This window comes from Pituophis catenifer, unplaced genomic scaffold (assembly GCF_029215685.1).
Source record: "Pituophis catenifer annectens isolate HBS135680 unplaced genomic scaffold, rPitCat1.0.hap2 SCAF_1, whole genome shotgun sequence".
NCBI classification, from domain to species: Eukaryota; Metazoa; Chordata; class Lepidosauria; order Squamata; family Colubridae; genus Pituophis; species Pituophis catenifer.
The window spans coordinates 186,906,706-186,932,413 of record NW_027256881.1 but is presented as its reverse complement, the minus strand read 5'-3'; the positions used below and the strand labels follow the sequence as shown (position 1 = coordinate 186,932,413).

At 37.0% G+C, this 25,708-nt stretch overlaps 1 protein-coding gene across 1 annotated transcript; it reads right to left on the bottom strand.

Annotated features, from left to right (window-relative positions):
* Positions 1 to 281: 281 nt before the first annotated feature.
* OSGEPL1 (O-sialoglycoprotein endopeptidase like 1) lies at positions 282 to 23,877 on the bottom strand. Its single transcript, XM_070935677.1, has 9 exons — positions 23,791 to 23,877; positions 18,642 to 18,704; positions 17,553 to 17,800; positions 6,504 to 6,891; positions 4,979 to 5,183; positions 4,736 to 4,884; positions 2,745 to 2,875; positions 1,304 to 1,375; positions 282 to 365 (listed from the first exon to the last, which is right to left on the bottom strand). The coding sequence occupies exons 2-9, from the start codon at positions 18,654 to 18,656 to the stop codon at positions 287 to 289; spliced, it is 1,287 nt and encodes a 428-aa protein (XP_070791778.1). The 5' UTR covers positions 18,657 to 18,704; positions 23,791 to 23,877; the 3' UTR covers positions 282 to 286.
* Positions 23,878 to 25,708: the final 1,831 nt, after the last annotated feature.

Genomic DNA, 25,708 nt, shown 5'->3' with positions numbered 1-25,708 from the left:
TTAAACCACTGAAAAATGCCAGCCTTGAAATTTAATTGATAATGGAACATATATCCAAATTTACAAACAATAAAATGTTTAGAAACACCTTCCGCATTTATAGTGACTAAAAACGTATCTCCTGTTTTTCCATTTTCATATATTAAATTTTTCCTCAGCTTATAATTAAATTACTTGGCAATGTCACACAACTGGTCCAGATGACCAGGGAGCAACAAAATGGAGTCCCCATTAAAAACTTTTTGAAAATGACACTTTTTTCCAAACAATTGAAAAATACCAAATATCATACTGCTAGATTTAGCGCTGGCACTTTGATGGAAGCTTCTTTTACTTGTTCTGAGATATCAGTTCCAAGTGGAGCTCTAAATGATAAGATAAAACACTATAATTAAACATATAACACAAATTCAAGAATGTAGAATTAATTATATATTACAAATATATGCCTATGTGGCTTCTCTAAGACTCTCCCACATATAGTGAAAATTACAATAAAATCAGTAATTTATATAATTGAATAAACCACATTCAAAACAATACATACACCTATCCCTATTTTACAATTTACAAACTCAGTTTACAATTTATGGAAATAACTTTTGTCATTCAACATACCAACTAGGGCTAGCACTATTATTTTACCATTGAACACCATTACAACTTTTGATAAAGGCATTTCTTTCTCAAATAATAATTCTATTATTTTTACCAGTTTCATAAAAGAAATAATAATTCTTTTATAATTTTGAACATTATGTAAGGAAAATTAATTAATTAATTAATTAAATCTATCGGCCACCCATCTTACCACAGGGTAAGTCTTTAAAAATCTATCTGATAAGGGAAGAACATATTCTGTGCCAAATAATTATTAATCATATACAATAATTGTGCAAAAATAAACTTGACACATTTTCCTAATATGTTACAAGTTTTTCAAATGCTCCAGATCAAATATGGAACATTCTATCTAAAGAAAAAACAAAACAGTCAAACCAGAACCTAGACTAAGGAAAGGGATAGCAATTTACGTGTAACCCTGAACAGGCATTCTGTTAGAAAAAAACAATTATGTTAGCCTTCTCCAGTCTCATGCTTTGTAGATGTGCAATGGCTAAAGTAATTCTAGAAGTTGAATTCCAACATAGCTTGGAGATTCCAAAGGGGAATAGTTCGGGGGTACATTTTTAAAGAATGCAATATATACTACCTTTTTTAAACTGCAGTTTTTCTCATTTTGAGCAACATATAGGCAATAAAACAGACCAAGAAAAGTTCAATGAAATAATTAAATACTTACTTTGGTTCATACCTGAAATGTTCTACATTATAAAAGATATCTAATCCTGCAGAAAGCTTTTCAATTCCATTCCTATGAAGGAAATATTTATGCAAGTACTGTAAGTAAAACAATTTCAGTCCTCTGTTACCTTACAATGAATACAAACCATTTATCACACTGACCACAAAAAAATTATTGGCAGAGTCTTCAACCATGCTGTCTTATTTTCCATTAGATATTATTCTTGTTAATATAATTATTTTCATTATAAGAAGGAACCTGAGGCATCCTTTTTGCAATATAAACCTCTAATTTCTTCAATTTTTTTTCTCAAAAAAGGCAAAGGCAACACTCATTTTCTGGAAAACTATGATGCTAGAGGTGCCTTGGTGCATAATGAATTATAGGTATTTGCCAATTCCATATAGGAAATGCATCTCAAATATTTAATTTCAGCAGCCCTGCTGTCATTTGCCCTTAAAACCCACCACAGGGATGCTTCAGTACCTGCCTCTCCCTCATTCCAGAATTCCACAATCCCATCATGCACCACACTTGCCTTCTGAAGCTCTCTGGGCCTCATTTTATGGAAGGAGGACAGGGCATGTGTCCTCAGCCTGTGGCAATCAAAATGTGGCTGCCATTTTGCCCTGCCTGCTTGTGGCAAAGTGGCAGCTGCCAGACAAAGTGCTTTACAGGTCTGCACAGTGCTGCAGAAGATTTTGACCGCTGCAGAAAGGTTCTGCAGCATTGTCCAGAGCTTGCTAAGGCAGCAAAATGAAGCAGTTTGTCCCTGAGCCATGTGGCAGCCATCCAAATGCGGCTGCCATTTTGTGGACGGGGAAAAATGGCGGCCACTTTCAGAATCACTCCATGTAGCTACACAAAGAAACAAGTTATTCCAGCACTCTGGAAGGCCCTGGAACTCTTCAAAAGGTAAGTGAAAGGTAAGTGAGGAGAAGAATATTTGGCTTAGTAGGGTGGGAATCAGGCCTAGGATGGTGGAGGGGTGGGAGTGGGAAAAGACCTGTCAGGACCCAAAGAGGGAGAAGTGAAGCAAGGGCATCTCAAGGGTGTAGGCGGCCTTCGGAAGGCCAGGGCAGGTGGGCCTGGGCCGTGCTAGACCTACAACTGCCTCCCCAACCAGGAGGTACCCCACACTCCACTTAACAACCCACATGTTAGTTTAATGATTCATTGAGGAATGATGGGGGGAGGGTTTGTTAGGTGACATTTCATCTAAAGACTGTTAGGACATGTGACTATAATGAGCAGGTTCCATTACAGTTGTATCTCGAGGACTATCTGTGCCTCAAAGACATATAATGTATATACACACAAAAAGTATATGATGTTGCCCATATAAAAATTGTTACGACTTACACATATATTTTGGAAATAAATCATAACATTCTGCAATAATGCATCTCCTTCAGAAATGAAAAAAATATTTCCTTACCATGCAATCATAACACCATTGTCAGTGCAAAGCCTTGGAGGTGGACAAACCAATGTGAAATTAGTAGCATCTGCCAGAAGTTGCAGAGATCTACGGACATATTGGTTACTTGCGACACCTCCTGAAACTACCTGAAAACAAAGTTGAAATAGTACCATTTGGAATTATTTACCATAATAGTAAATCGTTTCATGTTGCAATTCTATTAGTTCATATTTTTCAGAATTAAATATGATAGAGAAAAAAGATAAACCTTTATGCTGTAATGTAAATCCTCATTACCACAGGGTTCATAACCCAGTTGCCACAATACTTATGAAACTTAACAGGTATACATTTAAATTGCTGAAATCATATTTTGAAGAATTCAGTGCTGTCACATGAGATTGCTCAACTTCTTGGAGAGACAAGTTTGCTGATCTGCTATGAGATTTGGCAATTATGTAAAAATTTCAGCCATTTATTTATTTACTCAGAAGCATGGATTGTCTAGAGATCTATTCTCCTTTACTCGCATTTGGATTACACTACTATTTCTAATCCAGTCCTGTTAAAGTCCTACAAAATTTCCTTGGAGATCAAGACATTAATATTCTTTTTCTAATTAAAAACTCTTTATTTCTTTTCAAATATGCAGATGTGTCAGATATTCTTTTCCTAAATGAAGAACAATTCTATTGTCAACATACATGATTCCATAGAAGGTGGTTGTTGTGTTTTATTGAGGAGGAATACTTATCCAAATGCTCTTCATTTTTTGTATTTTAATAACTGTAGTCTGGAGCTAAATAATGACAAATGTACTAATTCATCAAACCCCCAGATGATGGAAATAGCCAAAGCTTCACAAATCAATAATGCTTGGTTCAGTGATGGTCTCTTCAAATAGCTGTAAACCACAATTACATTAGCCTTTTGGAGCAGATAAAAAATGGATGAGCTTTTGCTTTAAATTATCATCTCCCCTGAAAGTCTCAATACAACAACAAGGGTGATACTCCATGCTTTGGTTGATGCTCTAGCCATAGATGGACCTGTTTAAAATTCTTTGAATATTAGGATAGGACAGCACAGAAAAGCACAGGATGAGCCACCGTGGTGCAGTGGTTAGAGTGCAGTTCTGCAAGCTACTTCTGCTGACTGCCGGCTGACTGCAATTTGGCATTTCAAATCTCACCAGGCTCAAGGTTAACTCAGCCTTCCATCCTTCCGAGGTGGGTAAAATGAGGAGCCAAATAGTTGGGAGCAATATGCTGACTCTGTAAACCGCTTAGAGAGGGCTATAAAGCATTGTAAAGCAGTATATAAGTCTAACTGTAATTGCTGTTGCTATTGTGGACAGGACAGGACAGGACAGGATAATCTTTATTGTTGCTTTTTTCTGTGATCACACTGGCACACATTAAAAAATGAAATTCTGATGTCTTATTAGGATTTATTGCTTAAGTTAAATAATTTTTCCCCAAAAGAGAAATGAAGCCTTTGAAATAAGAACTTCCTAACAGATAATCTGAATTAATCTCATTTTGTTTTAACATGTGGAAAAGAACTTATTTCTTAAACAAAACCTCTGGAAGATTTTTTTAAAAAATATCATAAACAATCTGGTAACTTCTATATTAGGAGGTGTTTTTTTAAAAAAGATACTTGATTCCATAATAAACCTAAAATAGAAATGAAAATTGTCAATCAATACTCCTGTGCAGGCAATAAATGCTTGTGAACAAAAGATGCAAAGCAGTAAGAACAAACCTATAATGCCCAGGGTGCAATTAAGGAATATCTGGCAGCCAAACAGGTAGGCACAGTCTCTCTTCGAGCTAATTTCTCCCAACTGTAAGCAGAGTTCAGTTCTGGAATATTTTACTTCCTTCATGGCCTGATCTTACTTGGAGTCTGTCCCCTTGGCCAGTTCACTATTTCCACGATCAAACAGAAGTCAGTCTTGGAATCTGAGATAATGAAAGGTATAACCTTCACATAGAACTTACCAAAGTTTCCTTTCCTGGGGGTATGATTCCTTTCTCTTTGCAGAAAAGAATAGCCCGATGGGTTCGCTCAGCAATGTGAACAGTCATTGTATAAAGGGATGCCGCAGCAAGATCCGGAATGCAGGAGAGATGTTGTCCTTCCTGAAGGCCTGCAGAAATTACCATTAGATAGAATTTTTTTTTTTTCAAAGCAAACATGCAGCAAAACACACCCATACAGTTTGTGACTCTTTGGGCAAATACCTTCTTCCTTTTCTTCTTTTGAAATCTTTCTAGTGATTTCGCTTCGCAGGCCAGCAAAAGAGAAGGTGCAATCACGGTATCGCTGCATGGGGATTGTGAATTTGTATCGCAGAATGTTACCCTGCTGAGCCAAGGTTTCTATTGCTCTCCCACCAGTCATGCCAGAGCACTCTGGATGATTATGTAAAGAAAGGCTTCTAGCTACCTTAAAAAAAAAAAGTAAAGAAAAAGAAAAAAAAATATCCGTTCACAACAGATTCAAGAAACATCTCATTTCAAGTTTACAACATTATTTTTTTTTAAAGCAATCTTCCTTATTAGGTTATCCAGTATGTATTTTTGACAGAATAAGTGATGTGGGTTTTCATGATGCAGCACAAGTGAATATGCTTCATAAATAAGGTGTGCTGACTTACGTCAATAAAATTAATCATGCTTTAAAAAGAAATGGATAGATTGTATTCCTATTTAAAGAAAGTAATTTTTCCCCTAAAAATATATGTGTTGCCCCATGGCATATCTTAAATTTGAGTACAGGAAGTCCTTGAATTACGACCGTAATTGAGCCCAACATTGCTAAGTGAAACATTTGTTAAGTGAATTTGCCCGTTTATGACTTTTCTTACCCTGATGATTAAGTGAATCACTGCAGTTGTTAAGTTAGTAACATAGTGGTTAAGTGAATTTGGTAGCCCCACTGACTTTGCTTATAAGGTCACAAAAGGTGATCACATGAGCCTGAAACAGTGCAACATCATACATATGAATCAGTTGCCAAGCATCTGAATTTTGATCAAATGACCATGGGGATGCTGCAACAATTGTGTGAAAAACGGTCAGAAAAGTCCCTTTTCTCAGTGCCATTGCAACTTTGAATGGTCACTAAATGAACTGTTGTAATGACCACCTGTAATGTATGCAACAAACATACTTTTTCAGGTAAATGAGAATATGTGACTGAAATGACTCCTGTTCCTAGCTTTCATTACCGATTTTATCACTCAGGCCACTGATGGAATGAAGCCTGGGGGCTGCATTTTGCCTTTGTGTTACATGGGTGTTGCAGGCAGTTGGTTTATGTTACCCTGCCATTTCCAGAGTAAATAGAGCTTTTCGGCCTGTTTTCTGGATGTTTTAAGAGGTGGAAAAGTTTAATGAGAAAATAGAACAAAATCAATTCCCTTCAGAACTCAATTGGGGCTTTTTAAAAGGGTGAAATAGAAATCAGTGAGTGGAAATGAGATGCTGGGGAAACACATGCAACCAAGGGCAATCACTTGCTTAAAACAATGCATACATGGAGGACCCCCAAATGTGAACACCCCTAGAAGTTGCCACCAAAATATAATGTTTAATCATATAGAAGTGAGAAATTATTGAGAACATGAAGAGTAATTCCGTCTCTCTAAACGTTAAGTTTGTGTACCAGCCCTACTCAATTTTTGGATGGTGCCTCAATATATTACTCAAAGGATCTTGGCTTAAAAATATTTATATGTCAATAATCTATATTAAAATGAATCACCTTGTCAAGCAGGTCCCCTGGCGCGATGTCCTTTGTTTGTCCAAGGAGAAGAAAATCTGAAACTCCTTGTGCTACTGCCAGTATACAATGACCCCCGGAGAGTAAAAGGACAAGAAAAGGAAATGTGACGAGGTTCGTCAGTCGGACGGTGAGCGCATGTGCTTCCATATGATGGATAGGGATAAAAGGTTTCCGATGCTTCTTCACCAGTTCTAAACTATATTTCAATCCAATTCCAAGGCTTAACGCAAGTCCTGGCATCACAGTTGTTGCAACAGCCGAGATATCCTCCATGCTGACGCCACTGGCTGAGACTGCATGTTGTACTATCCTTGCGATATTTTCTTGGTGAAGCTGCTGCGCTACTGGAGGAATAATGCCACCCGTTCTAATGAGAAATACACATCTACATGTGAAATCTACTGGCTTGATTGTAATACTTTTATAACATCGTCATATTATATACTATATCATCTCAATATATTACTGATAAGAATTTATATGTAATAATATTGTAATTGCGTCAGCATGTTTAATATATACATTATAATTTAGTAATAATACAGGAGGATTGATGTCCTGCCAGTCACCATTTTTTTTCCCACCTGTCTTGCCTGATTGTTCTGCAATATCATCTTTACACAGATCCTGCCAGTAAAGGTAATCCTCGACTTACAACAGTTCGTTTAGGGACTGTTCAAAGTTACAACGGCACTGAAAAAAGAGACTTATGACCATTTTTCACACTTATGACCGTCGCAGCATCTCCATGATCACATGAGTTACATTCGGATACTTGACAACTGACTTAGATTTACGATGGTTGCAGTGTCCCGGGTTCATGTCATCCCTTTTTGCGACCTTCTGACAAGCAAAGTCAATGGGGAAAGCAGATTCACTTAACAACTGTATTATTAATTTAACAACTGCAGTGATTCACTTAACAAATGTGGGAAGAAAGGAGACTTCCGGTTGGTGAGCTGCGGCGATATGGTGCTGAGTGAGTGATCGCTACTCCTCAACACCGCCTGTCACCACGTTTTGGGGATCCCTTCGGGGGCGCGGGACCTGGAGAGCCCCGCGGACAATAGAGGGAGTCCGGCGAGCGAGAAAGTGAAGCGCAAGCACTTCTCGCAAATCCGGGCGGCTCTGTCAAACCAGCATGAGTGTGTCAGCCTTTTAATGGCTGACTTGAAGCTGTGGGGAGCTGACAACTAGAAGGAAGCAAGGAAGATCGGAGGTGGCAGTGGCGTGATCGAAACCTACTTTCCCTGCCTATGTGGATTTAAACATCAAAAAGGGGTCGGCGTAGACGAGATCGAGGGGCTCAGAGTGGAACCGAGCGGCGCTGGAGATCAAAGAGCAGTTTGCCAAGGCACAGAGCTCGTCTAGCCGGCGCAGAAAAGGAAGTCTGAGGGCGCTGAAACTGTCTGCATTAAAAGAGGTTTGGTGGAGCAAGGAACACATAAGAACTCAGAAAAATTTGTTCCTCATTTGCTGGCCATAGCGGGAAGGTGAATTAAGCTGAAGATCGGATTTTACTTGCCTGTATCAGAGAACAGGAAGTGCAGCCATTAAAGAAGCCTGACAGAGCAAAAGCTGAAAAGGACAGGCATAGAGACAATCTAGCTGCGAGATTTACCATAGAGCTTCGGCTGTGGCTAAGGAAGAATTGGAGGTGATTGGAGGAGATTGCTGACTGAGTGAAAAAAAAAAAAATCAAAACTAAAAAACTTCCTCTTTGTGGAAAATACCATTTGTCCCTTATTGTATCTTGATAGCTTTCCTCTTCATTCTTTTTACTCTTTATAACGCTGTCCTTAACCCCCTGACCCTCTACACAGTAATAGTGTTATTAATAAGAACTGTTAATTTTTAGGCTATTTAAATCTTGATTTTATTTGCCTATAAGATATACTATTATACAGTGTTATTTGATCTGCACTCATTTAATTAATTATCTAAGTATACTCACTTCTATCTATAGTAATTCTGCATATTTTATATATCAACTTATTAATATTTAGTAATATAAGAATTACAGTATTTTCTTGGTTTAGATATACATAATATACTCTCAAGCTATGATATTTTAAATCTTCTATATATATTCCGCTGCTTAGCATTTATAGTATTTATTTATTTATATAGTATTTATTAGTATTTTTATAATATTTAAAATTGTAATTGTATTTAAAATCAAGTATTCAAAAATTCCCATTTACAGCATTTATAGTACTTTAAGCATTTAAAAGTACAATATTTAGCCAAATTAATTGCTATAGTGATATATTGATTGTGACTTGTTGATTAATTGATATATCGATTGTATAGTATTGAATTGTCTAATCCATATCTACTAAGCTAGTTATATTTGTTTATAAATTTAGAAGGAAAAATTAGGTACAGGAATATATATCTATATATAGATATATATTAAAAAAAAAAAAAAGATAATAGAGGCGCTAACTGGCGAATGAGAATTTGGAGTAACATTGATAGGATAATTAGAGAGCAAAAGAAAATTTTGAAAGAAATGACAAGCATGTCATTCACAGCGGGGAAAACAGGAAAAAAGACTCCCTCTAATCCCACTATAACGACAACCTCTCCGGCGACACAAAAATCAACAGAAAGCCTGGCAATGCAAACTCTGCAAGCATCATTAACCCTGATCCAAGAAACAATGATGGCAATGCAGGAAAAACTGTTAAATAACCATGTCGAATTAAAATCAGACATACATGCATTGGACCAGAAAATGAATGAAATCCAAACATCAATAGTTAATAATGAACAACGAATTCAAAAAGCTGAAACAAGAATTGACCAAACTGAAAAGAAATTGGATATTGTGGATCAAACATTAACAAGTCAAAATAAAGAGTTAGAAGACTCAATAATCCAATTGGAGATGGACCACGCTTCCTTCTACTTGCGATTTCAGAATGTTGTCGAGGACAAAGAGGAAGACCTAGGTGAAAAGATGGCGGAGCTGATAGCTGATGCACTTCATCAAGACAAACAGGCGATAATTAGGGAGCTGGACGACGTATACAGGGTCCAGACTAACTACGCAAGAAGGAACAAGCTTCCTAGAGAAGTACATATCCGCTTCGCACGGAAAAAAGTTAAAGATATTCTATATAACATGGCAAGAGACGAACAGATAACATATCGAGGAAAAGAAATAATAATCCTAAAACAGATACCAAGAAGAGTCCGGGAGATGAGGAAGGGATACAGATTTTTGGCCATACAGTTGAACAAAAGAAAGATACTATTCAGGTGGCTTCTCCCAGAAGGGATGCTAATAACCTGGCAAGGAAGAAAAATCAAAATAGAAAGCCTGAGTACAGCACAAGATTTCCTTGACCAGTTGAGAGGTGTGGAAGAAGAGCAGGGTAGCAAGGAAGAACTAGAAACAGCAGTAGTGGAGGAGGAAGCCCTACACCAACAGAATACGAACGAAGCAACTGCAGAGGGGAAGACAGAAGAAGAAGAAGAAGCCAAAGAGAAGAAAACAAGACCAGTAAGGGCCGTAAGAAACAAACAAGAACCAATAATCAGATAGAGGTATAGAGATGAATGACTTGAAGCTAATATCTGTAAATGTCAATGGACTAAATGATTACAAAAAGAGGAAAAGAATTTTAACAAAATTAGGTAAACAAAATGTTGATATAATGTGTTTACAGGAGGTACACATAAAAAAAGAAGAGAGTAAATGTTTAGAATATAAAAAATTCGGTCAAACATTCGATTCGCTGGCAGAGAAAAAGAAAAGGGGGGTGGTAATTTACGTAAAAAAAGGAATTGAAGCAGAATTGAAATTCAAAGATACAAAAGGTAGAATCCTCATGATTGAAATTAAGAGAGGGAATTCCAAGGTATTATTAGTGGGCATTTATGCCCCAAATAAAAAACAGGGAGAATTTTTTAAGAAACTCCATGAACAATTAGTGAAAATGGCATATAACGAAATCTGTATGATAGGGGATTTCAATGGTATTGTGGACCCGGAGAAGGATCACAAGAGCAATAAAGAAAAAAAAAATAAAAGGACAAATTTACCGAGAGCTTTTTTCGAGTTAGTCGATGAATTAGATTTAATTGACATTTGGCGTACCTTGCATCCAAACGATAGGCAATATACCTTCTTTTCAAATGCACAAAAGTCGTGGTCCAGAATTGACATGGCATGGGTTAGTAGGAATTTGGGGTTAGAAATCGGAACAGCAGTAATTAACCCAAATGATTGGGCAGATCATAATCCGCTAGAAATTAGATGGAAGCTTGTTCAGAGGAAATACCAACGGAGGTGGAGGTTAAATGCTAAATTATTGGGCGACAAAGACTGTATACAAAAATTCAAAGAAGAAATAAACCTCTTTTTTAAGGAAAATGAAAACAAAGGCACATCTCGCGCAATAGTATGGGATACAATGAAGGCCTATCTGAGAGGAGTCGCGATTTCATATACTGCACATAAAAATAAAGAAGAAAGGAAGATTCTGGAAGACTATTTAAATCACATAGGAGAATCAGAAAGAAAACTCCAAGATAACCCAGAAGATGAAGCTGCCAAAGAAAATTGGATGATGTGGAAGCATAAAGTAAATATCATGGAACAAGAAGAGCTGGCACAAAGAATGAAAAGAACGAAACAATATCTTTTTGAGAATACTAACAAATCGGGCAGGTGGCTGGCTTATAAATTAAAAAAGGAAAATGAAAGGGGAATAATTCATACCTTAGAAGACTCTAAGGGCGAATTATTGACTAACGAGGAAGGAAAACGGGATAGGGTGAGAGAATACTACGAATCCCTATACAAAGAAGAGGAGATACCGGATGACAAAATAGAACAATATTTGATAAAAGCAGAGCTCCCACAAATAACTGAAGATGAGAAAGAAATGCTCAACAGAAAGATTACAATTGAAGAATTAAAAACAGCCCTCTCCAAATTGAAAAATAATAAAGCTCCAGGACCTGACGGATTCCCAGGGGAAATATATAAAAAATTAGAAGAAATACTCCAACCGAAATTAGTAGAAATTTTTAATGATGTATTGTTAGATCAAAAAATCCCAGAGTCATGGAAAGAGGCGCATGTTACACTTGTGCTGAAAGAAGGTGCCGACCTAAAACAAATTCAAAATTACAGACCAATTTCCCTCCTAAATACTGACTACAAATTATTCATGGGTATAATGGCAGAAAGAATGAAAAAGATTTTAAATAATTGGATATACAAAGACCAGAACGGATTTTTACCGGGGAGACAAATTAGGGATAATTTGAGAATTGTGCTAGACACACTAGAGTATTATGAAGAACATCCCGGAAAACAGATGGCTCTGATCTTTGTTGATGCTCAAAAAGCATTCGACAATCTAAATTGGAAATTTATGATTAAACAAATTGAGATTATGAAATTCGGAACAAATTTTGAAATGATGATTAAATCTATATATAATAACCAAAAGGCGAGCATCCTGGTGAATGGGGATAGGACCAAAACATTCCAAATTAGTAAGGGAGTAAGGCAAGGTTGTCCCCTATCCCCCTTATTGTTTATTTTGGCCCTAGAAGTTCTTCTCCGGAAAATTAGATCTAACGAGGAAATAAAAGGTTTGAAGATCAGGAAGGAGACCTACAAGACGCAAGCATTTGCGGACGACGTAGCTTTAATCCTTGAAGACCCCATAGAATCGGGACCTAAAGTATTAGAGGAATTAAGTAAATATGGAGAGGTGGCAGGCTTTATACTGAACAAAACTAAAACCAAAGTATTGATCAAGAATACAACTGAGAGCCAGAAGAACGAGATAGAAGAAGTATTAGGATTACAGGTTGCCAAAAAAATTAAATACCTAGGAATTTGGATTACATCTAGATGTTCGACCTTGAAAGACGATAATTATATTCCCCTAATTAGAAAAATGAAACAAGACCTAGATAGCTGGAAAAAAATAAAACTATCACTTTTGGGCAAGATAGCCACAATTAAGATGAACATCCTCCCCAGAATATTATTCTTATTCCAAAATATACCGATAAATCTAAACAAAAAAATTTTTTTAGAATTAGACCAAATCATTAGAAAATTTATATGGGAGGGAAAAAAACCGAGATTTTCCATTAAAATTTTAAGGGGCAAAAGAGATATAGGCGGATTTGGACTCCCGGATTGGGAAACATACTACAGGGCAGCTAAGCTAGTTTGGTTAAGAGACTGGATCACCCTGGAAAATGAGAGGATTCTCACTTTAGAAGGCCATGACTTGCAAAAAGGCTGGCATGCCCACATTTGGGACACGGAGAAGAAAAGGAAGACACATTTCCACAGACATAAAATTAGAGACTCTTTGGTTCAAACATGGACTCAGATTAGGCAGAAATATTACAAAAAAATTCCAAATTGGCTCTCAACGATGGAGGCCCTGACCCACCCAAGTAGGTGGGAGAGGGAGAAAATGGGCAGATACAAAGATATTTTGGACGAAGGAGGGAGGCTTAAACCAAATGACACCTTACGAGAGCAAGGAATAATCCTAGATTGGTGGACCTACTCACAAATAAAATCCAGATATCAGAGAGATAAAGAACAATACGGTTTAGAACTTGGACCAAATGGATTGGATAAAGTCCTGATGGGAACAAATAAAAAGATTCTGGCAAAACTATACAATTATTTATTAGGCGAGGGTAAGTTCGAAGATGTTACAAAGAACCAAATAATTGCATGGGAGAAAAATATAGGGCGTGATATAAATTTTGGGGAGTGGGAGGAGGCATGGAACAGAAATCTTAAACTTACTAGAGCGGTGGCATATAAGGAAAACCATTACAAAATGTTGCATAGATGGTACCTAGCCCCGGCCAGACTAGCAAAGATATATTCCAATATACATCCCAACTGTTGGAAATGTGGCCATGGTCAAGGCACCTTCTTTCACATGTGGTGGACATGCCCGGAAGCGAAAGGATACTGGAATAAAATTAGGAGGTGGTTACAAGAAATAATTGACGAAGATATTGAACTAACACCAGAGATTTTCCTCCTGGGAATAATAAAGAAACCATATAGAAAGGAAATGATACATTTAATGATCCACATAATTACAGCCGCTAGATTGGCATACGCACAGTATTGGAAAGAGAAAACTCAACCACCAGAAGAGCTTACAATTAAGAAAATACTCGAGTGCGCAGAGATGACTAAATTAACTTATGAATTAAATGATGAGAAGCCAGTTTACTATATGGTATGGGAAAGGTGGTACAAGTGGTTGCATGACAAAATGAAAGAAAGATCTAAAGGTGTGTTAAATATTGGTTAAAAGTGAGTTGAAATGTCACCAAATACTATTTATGTAAATAGTTAAAACACTGCACATCCGATATTAATTGAAAATGTTATCATACTTATGTGTTTTATGTTTTATGTTTTTGTTTGAATGTTTGTTTTTCCTCTTTTCTTTTTTCTATTTTTTATATTTTTTTTTGTTTTTTGTTTTGTAAAAAACCTCAATAAAGTTTATTTAAAAAAAAAAAAAAACAAATGTGGGAAGAAAGGACATAAAAGGGTGCAAAACCCACTTAACAAATTTTTCACTTAGCAATATAAATTTTGGGCTCAATTGTGTTGGTAAATTGAGGACTACCTGAATAGTTTCCCTAACAGCAATGTAGTTTGAGATTAATTATTGGCCATTAGAGAATGATAGTGTTTTACTGACCCTTTTCAGTCTCTTGACATCATTAATCACATTATAGTGATTACAATTAAGTCTGTCTTTCAGGATTCCTCTGAAATAAGGTTGGGGGTGGGAGAAAAATCATTGATTTATTCAGAAATGTACATAGCTGCTCATGAAATACCATATAAATGCCTTAAGATTCTGGGGGAAAAATAGCAAGTTAAGTGCAACAAACAAATTGTGATTTAAATCTAATTTTTCCAACTTCCTATGATGGTAGGATCTAGATCAGGGGTGTCAAACTCCTGGGTCGGATGCATCATATGCTGGCCACACCCAGTTTAGCAAGGGGGGGGGGAAAGTCCCGATACGTCATGTGATGCCACCGCAACGACGTCAGTTTGACACCCCTAGATCCACGGGCTCCTTTTTATTTCCTATTTTACAGGAAAGCTGGTAACTCAGCAATTTACAACTTTCAATTCAAGCAGAAGTTTCCTTGGAAATGTTTTTGTCAAAAACGTGTTCTTTCACTGAGCTTGAAAACTTCACAACCATCATCAATGCTCATAACATGGAGGTTTTACTATGGAACCTGCTTTTGGGGGGGACAAGACTTCAAACAAGAGTGTTCAGAAATTCCAGTGAGTAAAAACTTTTATCAGCCATTTCTTCATACAAGAAGGACCTATGTGGCCTGTTCTACCAAAAACTAGAAACAGGGTGACAGAAACCTAACATAATTTGCTAATATGAACTACAGGCCATTTTCTAGATATCTATGAATGGAGATATAAAACATGATATAAAATCGTTCATATTCCATTTATTGGTAACTTTTAACTTCCTTATAAACCGTACTCATTCTTTGCTCCCAAAGGAGGACTCTACAAGCATGCTATGTTCCTTTTCTAAAAATCAATTTTTAGCAACATAAAATAAATTTTTATAGTTTTTTTATTAAGTTGTAATAAAATGTTGTCTGGATGCCTTTAGTGCTTCAGTGACTCAAACCGGCATTATTCCTAGCTCAAAGCCCTAACTTTAAAGCAAAGAAGGATCAGATTTCTAAAACACAGAAGAAATGCATAGAATACATACAAATGGCAATATTTATACACTATACACACAGACACACACACACACACAAATAGCAATACAGCTAGGCAAATTGTAGCAACTGAAACATATTTTCACCCACAATAAGAATTACTTACCCAAGAGGCAAATTAAAAATAATATGCGGATGATCCTGAACACATTGGAATACTACAAGACATACCCCGGAAAACAGATGGCATTTATTTTTCTTGATGCACAGAAAGCTTTTGATAATTTGAGTTGGCAGTTTATGTTCTTACAATTAAAACAGATGGTATTTGGAGAGACATTCATTAGTATGATTAAGACACTATATCATAAACAAACAGCAAGGGTGATTATAAACAGTGACATGACTGAGAATTTAAGTTTAATGAAAGGTACAAGGCAAGACTGCCCTCTATCCCCATTGTTATTTATATTAACCTTAGAGGTGTTAGCTAGAAACGTTAGACAAGATAGTAAAATAAAAGGCATGAGAATAAAGAAGGAGTGTAAGTTATAGGCATTCGCTGATGACTTGGTGTTTATTCTAGAAGAACCACAGGAAACAGGACCTAAATTAATTGCAAAAATGTGTATCTCTCAAAAAAGATAACTACGATAAACTGAAAGCACAAATTAAAATGGACTTGGAAAACTGGAAAAAGTTACAATTGCCCCTACTAGGTAGAATAGCTACAATTAAAATGAATATCCTGCCGAGATTATTATACCTGTTTCAGACAATCCCAATAAAGCTGGGGAAACAATATTTTGAAGAATTAAATAAGATGATATTAGAATTTGTATGGCAAGCTAAAAAAGTGAGAATAAAATTAAAAATGCTACAAGATGTTAAGAGTCGAGGAGGTTTTAGCCTTCCAGATTGGGAGCTATACTACCAAGCATCGGCATTTACATGGGTGAAGGAGTGGATTAATTTGAGGAATACAAGATTACTAACACTGGACGGTCATGATTTGCAAGTGGGATGGCATGCCTTTCTATGGTATGAGAAGGGTGAGATACATAGCTGCTTCCAGAGACACTACATTAGGAAGGCATTACTGTTAGTATGGAGCAAAATCAAAGAGCAACATTATCGGAAAATACCAGTTTGGTTATCTACAATGGTGATACACCCAAATGTCATAAATATGGAAAAGATTATAAGGACATACTAAATGAAAAGAGAGAACTAAAAACTAAACAGATCAGGGATTGACCTATCGTGGTGGCCACAGATACGAAAATCCAGATACGAAAAAGAGAGGAAGACGTATGGGTTTTATAAAGAACCAATAGAGCTAGATCAGATGCTAATGGGAGCAGATGAAAAATTAATTAAGAGGATATACAATTATTTAGTAACCATTAAATTGGAGGAAGAACAAATACAATAAATGATGATAATTTTGGCTAAGAATTTTGGCTATACAATCGAATTAGACAAATGTCAGAAATTATGGAACAGAAATTATAAGCTTACAATGTCAACAGTGTATAAAGAAAATCTCTATAAAATGTTTTACAGATGGCACTTGTCACCTGCAAGAATAGCGAATATGTACAGAGATAAATCTGTCAAATGTTGGAAATGTAACCAAACACTAGGTTCATATTACCACATGTGGTGGACATGTCCCAAAGCAAAAAAGTATTGGAAGAAAATTCGCATATGGCTAGAAGCTATGACAAAACAACATGTAGATTTGAAACCTGAGATATTCCTGTTGGGCATGCTACCAGAAAAGTATAATAAGGGTAATACATATTTAATTTTACATATTTTAACAGCAGCCAGGATTATATACGCACAATATTGGAAAAATGAACAAACCCCCACAGATGAGAATGTAATCAAAAAAATAATGGAATGTGCAGAAATGGACAGGTTAACGTTAAAAATTAAAGAAAAAGAGGATTCTGAATATTTTATGACATGGGAACTTTTTTATAAATGGTTAGTCGATAGATGCAGAGATCAGATGGATGGGTTTATTTGGATTATATAAAAAAGAAAATTTGATTAGTAAACATTTGATGCTTATATAATTGACATTAATATGGAAGATAGTATATTGTAGAACAATGGTTGATAGTATTTAGTATATGTTTGTATGTTGATATGACCTTTATGATTATGAGGATGTTTAAATTTTAACATGTTTGTTACCTAGAAAACACACTGTTCAACTTAGAAATGGAATTTGTGATATAAAAACAATAAAAAAATACATAGAAAAGAATTACTTACTTTAAATGAACATCAGTTTGAGAATGTAATGCTTCTCCTAAAATGCTACCGGTTTCATCCACAACAGCAGCTCCTGTATCATCACAGCTGGTTTCTATTCCCAGAACTATTTTAGTAGAAATGGATTTGCCACCATGAACAGAGACCTTTCTTAAATAATTATTCCAAGAACATATAGGAGTCTTCAACATTCTTCCCAAACTAGTCGCTGTTAAAGATTTCAGAAAATAAGGACCCCTAAAAAGAAACTGTATAGAAATGAAATTTAGAACAATATCTACTAAAAATCTGCTTCTTACACATTTTAAACTGAGGTGTGTTTCATGCTGATGAAATAAAGTTGTTCTTTTGTTTTTGGTTTAGAAGGAAGCTATGACTGATATACAACAACAGGTGCATTCACATAGCATGCTAAATGTTTTGTGTGAACTTAGAACTAAGATACATATGGAACCTTCCCAGACAGCCTCTGATAAGCAAAGTCAATGGGGGAAGCTGGATTCATTTAACAACCACCTGATTCATTTAACAACTGTGACTTGCTTAACAGTTGTGACAAAAATGTTGTAAAATACATCAAAACTCACTTAATTAGCTTGCTTAGCAACATAAATGTTGGACTCAATTATGGTTGTAAGTCAAAAACTACCTGTAGTCCAGTCATTAAACAGAAGTCAAGATATCTTCCTTCAAAATTGTGAAACATTTTCCTGCCCTTTCCTTGCACTCAAAAGTGTACTAATCTGTTAATGAAATATAATTCTTCCTCCTAATAAATACATTGGTTGCTATTGCTAGTGTTGCAAAGAATTGAGTTGAATATTTTGGCCCTTATTGTTACAGCAACAAATAATACAACACAAAATCCATACAAACTTTCCCCATTTTGTAAACCTTACATTTGGAATGAATTCTGTAATTTTTTAAAAAAATGGGTTGGCTGCCAGGCATGAAGTGCAGCCTATACATAAAACCTGTCATCCATATGGAAAATATTTCTATCTAGATGTAAAAACTAAGCATTGAGATTAGCTGAATAAGGTAAACATTTAAAATTAACTAAAAATACTCAATATAGAGTGTTTTTACCTGTGCCAAAGCCATGGTTTTAGAACAGGCTTTCTGAATTCATATTTTGCATTTCAGGGTCTCCTAAGATAGACAAAATTTGAAATAAGAAACCTACATAAAATAGTATTTCTTATGTGCTTTCCCAGAAAAGTGAATTAAATAGCTTAATTCCATATTTCTCATGTTTGCAACTGTGACTGCAAATCCAAAGACAACTGCAGGTAATTTGGGTTCAGTTACAATCAATAGTTACTTCCATTACACTATTACTGAATTATTGTATACAGTATCTTATCTTCATGCTTTAAGATGGTCATGTAAAAGTTATGCCTACAGAATTGGATTTTGACACATTGCAAATTCAACAAGGGGGTGGGGGATTTCAGTAGTAGACCAGAAACTGAACTGTGCTGTTTCTGTATTTGAAATCAGCACCCATTTAATTGTCTCAATATATACTTTTGATATTCAATGGTCCCAAAAGATTGCTTTAAAAAAAGTCAGACTCCCCCACCTTGATATCCACAATAGGTGCATTATGTATACATAATTTAGATTTCAAGCACCACCCAATTCATATATCTACGTCATCCATCCAGGTCACGGTTGTCCCAAAGGTGCTTTTTCAAAAGGCAACTGGACTTTGTTTTACTAGAAGACATTTTACTAGAAGACATTTTGCTTCTCATCGAGGAAGCTTCTTCAGTTCCGAAGAAACTTCTTGGATGAGAAGGGAAATGTCTTCAAGCAAAACAAAGAAAATCCAGTTGCCTTTTGAAAAAGCACCTTTGGGACAACCAATTTATAGATTTCCAATAAAACCCTTTAATATTCCTTTTAAAATATATGTTCATCCCAAAGCACTTTTTGGTTTAAAACATGTTGTTCAAACCCATCTTATTTTATGTTTCTGTTCCATATAACCCCACTACAACACAGAAATAGCAGGGGCATTTCAATTTTAATTATTAGAAATAACATGATTCATGATTTGTTAAATCAATATTGTTTTTGTACAACTATTTCCCATTAAAGTCAGGTTTTAATTACAGTGAACATAAAAACTACAAGATTAGTATTTGTAAACACAGTATTAGAATTTTCCTACAGGAATTATCCATGCTAGAAATATTATGTTTGTTTCTTCATGGCAGGAATACAATGGTTTTAATGAGCATGAGCAGACTCTGAGCAATCTTTGCATAGGCTTCCTGTCATCACTAGTTTTAAACAAGGTAATTAGATCATTAAATTGTTTTAATGTCCATATGCTGCTTTTTCTTTTAAAAATGACTTAATTACCATTTCTATGAGTGTACACTAGGGGTGTCAAACTCACGTCGTCACATGATGTATTGTGACTTTTTTCCCCCTTCGCTAAAATGGGGGTGGACATGGCCAGAGCGTGACGTATCCAGCCCGTGGGCCGCGAGTTTGCTACTCCTGGTGTACATTATTATCTATATACTTTATCTATACCTTTAGAGCGCTCCATGGCATCGGACCGGGGTATCTACGAGACCGCCTTCTGCTACCAATAGCCTCTCACCGACCAGTACGCTCCCATAGAGAGGGGCTCCTCAGGGTGCCGTCGGCCAAACAGTGTCGACTGGCGGCCCCCATGGGGAGAGCCTTCTCTGTGGGGGCACCTACCATCTGGAACGAGCTCCCCCCAGAGATACGGAAGATCCCGGACATGTGCACGTTTCGCCGTGCTCTCAAAACTTTTCTATTTCAGCAAGCTGGCCTGGCCTAACTCCCCTCTTTTAAATTATTTTTTAAATTTTTTAATTCGTGATTTTATAAATTGGGTGTTTTAATCTGTGTTTCGGCCAAAATATTTAATAATTTTAAGGGATTTTTAATATTTGTATTATCTGTATTTTATCTTGGCTGTTCACCGCCCTGAGTCCTTCGGGAGTAGGGCGGTATAGAAATTTGATTAAATAAATAAATAAATAAAATATATAATAACATCATTTTCCAACAGAGCCTTCTTTAACCTGATATCCTCCAAATGTATTGGACAACCAATGACAATTTGTATGAAAATCAGTTTTGATATTTTTCAGATTATGTATTCTGCACAGGAACAGAACGGTAACTAGCTAGAAAATCAAGGTTTAATTTATAGCCTAAGAACTGAGATATATGTAAACAAAATTTTACAACACGAAGAGGAAAAAAGGATTATGATAATGTATTCAACTAATGCAATTTTTAAAATTTATTGTTACTTATCCTTTTTCGTTTGTATTTTTTCAAGTGACAAATGAACTTCAAAGAGCTCTTTTCTGTGAGTCATACTGTTTACTCTAAATATGTGGGACAAAAAGTAGGATGTGGAAGAAGGGAGGAAAACAAACCAGTTCCCTGTGTTTTTTTAATTTTATCTACATTCTAAACAAAATATAATGCTACTTTCCCTCTGTAATACTGAGCAAGCAGGTTCTTAAAAGCATTTATCTATTTGTCCTTGCAAGCCTGAAAAATAATCACAAGTTTGCAGAAAAAAGGGGGAAACAATACACTGATAATACATAATGTATAAGTCTACTAAACAATGCTTCACAGTTTCTTATGCCCGAAGAAACATTATAAAAGAACTATTTTTTTTTCATACAGGTACATTTAAACAAATAATTCATTTTCTTATTTACAGAAGAGAATAGTAAATCATTCAAGAATTGTAGCAGAATGTAATTTATAAGGGGGAACCCTGGTTGCGAGTGGTTAGAATGCACTACTGTTTGTGGATCTCAGTTCACTTTCTGCTAAAAAAAACCTATGGGATAATAAAATTGTTAAGTCTTGTAGATACTCTTATTACTAAAGATTAATAAAACTATTCCCCCTGATGACTATTAATAGCATTGGTAGGCACTCACTGAGAAATCTGTTGCTAAGAATCTCATCACACTTGTTTCAGAAGCACCGAGGCACTTCCAGGTTGAATTAACCAGTGACGTCACCATTGTCTGGAGGATGCCTAATTGGGCTCCTTTCATGTCCCCTGGACATGAAAGCAGCTGGAGCAAAGAACAGAAGCTCACCTCACCCCATGGAAGCACTGGGGTCTCAAACACAGGTTTGCTGCTTGTCAAACCAGCATCCTAACCAAATGAGCCATCATGCTCCTTTGATAAGAATGAAGAATCTTCTTTCAAGTGCTGAGGTTGCTGCATTCTCTGGAAATGTTCTTATTAAAAAAAACCTCCGAAGTTCCTTCTAGCTCTATTCTATTCTAAGACTTTCCCTGGCAATCACCTGGTACATATACATGTATGACCATTTCACTTTACTAACAGTCCCAGTGGAAATCTTGTTTGTTCTGCATATGCACACCTGGGAAAGCAGTAAGCTGTCTAGAGGATATGGCTGCCTCTGTGCTTTGAAAAGGGACACTTGATGTGCTCTGCAAAATATCCACCTCTGTTCAATACATTGCAGTGAAGCTAGAAGAACCCTTGCCTTAGAAGACAGAATAGAGCCGCTGTGTTGCCCATGCATTGTAACGTTATAAAGCCTGGTCTTGTTATTCTACAGGGCATGGTGACTTTTGGGGGATGCTGCAGGCCAGTTAAAGATTACTGATGAAGAAATGACATTACCTTCAGTCACGAAATGATATTAATTCAGGCAATAACGTACCACAGTAAATTGCACTTTCTTCTTCAACAGGGGGTGCACTAGTCCATAATGAAATAAAAATGGTCATTTCAAAGGCCTGATCTAATGACAGTCACTCATAAGATCTTCTCATGAGTAACCTCTATACTGTGGACTGTAGAAACTGTGGACTGTGTAAGGAGCTTACTGTTAACAATCTTTGAATATTTTTTTTCTTCACTCAGTTCTTTTTGTATAAATACCTTTTTTTTTGTTTCTGCTTTTGTTTCCCTTTTCTCTTGTATATACAATTTCTAATTTATTTAGTTTTTTACTGTATGTTGTACATTTCAAGATACGTTTATGTGGGAAGTAGTACATGAAATTAGCATGATACTGAATAGAGAGAATGCACTCATGCAGCTGTCATTTAAGAAGCGCGGAAAGAAACGTCTTTCCCCCCGCCCCCCGCCTCCCCCAAGGCACATCTGAGATGGAATTATCTTGCATCATTCATATTAAAATAAATAAGGCAGGGTTTGATCGCACCAGGATTGGAAGCACATGCTAGGGTGCAGTGCAGATTCTCCAGCACGTGGTTTCTGGATTTCAACCTACATTCAGTTTAATGTTATTTCTTTCCGCGGGAGTTCTAAGGAATAAGGTTACATTAGCAAGAGTGGCATCCCTAGCATCATTTGACGGCCGTGGCCAGGGGGGCTTTTTATCAGGTTCGCCTGATACGCCAGTTGCGTCCCTTTCTAGATCGGGACTCCCTACGCACAGTCACTCAGGCCCTTGTCACCTCCCGCCTGGACTACTGCAACGCTCTCTACATGGGGCTCCCCCTGGGGTGCACCCGGAGGCTCCAGCTGGTCCAGAACGCGGCCGCGCGGGGGATCATGGGGGCGACGAGGCGCTCCCACGTGACACCTCTCCTGCGCGAGCTGCACTGGCTCCCGGTGGTCTTCCGGGTGCGCTTCAAGGTGTTGGTGACCACCTTTAAAGCGCTCCATGGCTTAGGGCCGGGGTACTTACGAGACCGCCTTCTGCCACCAATAGCCTCCCACCGGCCAGTACGCTCACACAGAGTGGGCCTCCTCAGGGTGCCGTCCGCCAGGCAATGTCGGCTGGCGACCCCCAGGGGGAGAGCCTTCTCTGTGGTGGCGCCTACCCTCTGGAACACCCTCCCCCCAGAATTACGCATAATAACAGACCTCCGGATTTTTCGTCGGGCCCTAAAAACCTATTTATTCCAACAAGCTGGGCTGGCTTGACCAAATTTTTTAATTTTTAAATTGATTTTAAATTGGAAATGGTTTTAATTCGGCCAAAACATTTAATTATTTTAAATAGTTTTTTAGATTCACCATGTTTGTATATATGTCTTGTTTTTACCTTGGCTGTGCACCGCCCTGAGTCCTATTTTGGAGAAGGGCGGTATAAAAATTTAATTAAATAAATAAATAAATAAATAAAAGCATTTGCTCTGTTTCCGAAGTCTTTCTCGGCCGAATGTCCTCCTCCGCCCGCCCCCACCCCCCGCATATCACCTCACCCTTGGGGCACCCGCCCATTGTACAGCCTCCACGGAAGAATTTTTTTTTCCCCCTTCGGCCCCGGCGATGTGCAGACGGGGAGATGGCCCGAGCCTCGGAAAAGCCATGGTCACGTGAGGGACGACGGCCAATTGAATTACAAGCAAGCCGGAACGAGTGGGGGGGGGAACCTCAGCTTCAAAAGAAGGTGGCAAGGGTAAAGAGGGTGATTAAGAGTAGCAAACCCCCTACATTTCCGGTTTGGTGGACGCGGAAGTGAACGGAGTGCAGATCGCTTGCATCTCATAGGACGCTTGCTTTGAAGAAGGGGAGAGGGCGCAGTAAAATTAACGATGACCTTTGATGGAATTAGATACGTCTTTTCGAACGAAGCCACAACAAAAAAGAATTGGGCAGTTATGGGGACGTTCCACGCATAGTCATTTTCGATGCATACTTGTAGGCGACGCTTGCATGTTTGTTTTGTTTTTTTAATGGCCGGGGAGCCAAGATACACAAAGCAAGGTTTGTTGTGGATGCGATAACTTCGATTTCCCCTTCCACTCTTGTAGTGGTCTGTGATCTGCTATTGTAATGTTTTCAACAATAAGGGCCAGCTGTGTTGGTGTACATGCAGCATCCGAGACTGTTCTATAGCTACCACGTTTTACAGATCCACGTTTCATTCAATTGACGTCTTTTAAAATTTAAGTGATTTAATTTACACTAAGCCATTATGCGTGCAATCATTATGCGTGATTGCATTGTATTATCCAAAATGATTAGAATCTCCAGCACTTTCATATTATATTAAACTGGTCTGTTTAATAAGTAACAACTAGCTGGGTTGATAGAGGTAAAGTTTGTAAGTATAAAATAGGATTTATAAACGGTAAAACTGCCCTGTGGTTTCTTTCCACAGAACCATTAAGTGCTCCAAATGAGCATTCCTATGATAGCATCTGGCATATAACCAAGTTAGATTTTGAATCCTTATATTCTCTTATATACAAAGGTTCCTCTATGACATTCTCTTTGTAGAAAGTCTTGAATTGATAAAATAATACTTGGTCATTTGAACCCATCCTAGCAATTAATTCACACCAATTGTTATCGGTGCTACAAGATATTTATCTAGACAAGTAAATATCAAAACTACAATGCATCCCAAGTGGTGTTGATCTGAGCAGTTTTTTAAACACAGAAAAGCAAAGGTTTCCTGGAGGAAAAGAATATCAAATTGTCATAGATAATCAAAGCAAAGTTGGTCTTTTGATGGTGCTGGCCAGCCTGCAATAGTCCAAGTTAAATTCATAACTTCAATCACTAAATGAAGCTAAATGACCAGTTTTAAGTTGATGACCTGTATTGTTAATAGGTATCTAATTGCTTTTTATTAACCAAATGCAATCATTAGAAATCCATTCATGTTTTATTCAAAATATTACAATTCCATTGATGTCTGCCAACTATACATGAAACAGAATATTAGAACTCTTGTTCTTTTTTGTCCACACTTGTACTAAAATCTGACGTCCAAATTGTTTTTTCTGCTGCAGATATAATTGATTGCTATTATACAGATAGTCCTCAACTTACGGCCATAATTAACTGGAATCTCTGTCACTAAGCGATGCAGATATTAAGCAATTTCACACTCAATTTTATGACTTTTTCGCTACAGTCAAGCAAATCTGGCATCCCTTATACTAGACTTGGCTCATCAGAAGCACTCGTAAGAAATTATGATCACATTACATCAAGATCTTGCAACCGTCATAAATATGTTGGTAGCCAAGTACTTGAATTTTGATTACATGAATGTGGGGACACTGTGACAGTTCTAAGTGCAAGGACCAATCACAAGACACCTTTTCAATGTCATTGTAGGTCCATATGGTCACTAAATGAATAGTTGTTAACTCAAGAACCACCTGT

Bases quoted from the DNA above. Each gene is read 5' to 3' on its own strand.
- OSGEPL1 (XM_070935677.1), bottom strand. The intron at 2,876-4,735 runs GTAAGTTCTATG...CTTTGTTTTCAG, and splicing joins CCCCAGGAAAGGAAACTTTG to GTAGTTTCAGGAGGTGTCGC. The intron at 1,376-2,744 runs GTAAGGAAATAT...TTTCCTTCATAG, and splicing joins AATGGTGTTATGATTGCATG to GAATGGAATTGAAAAGCTTT.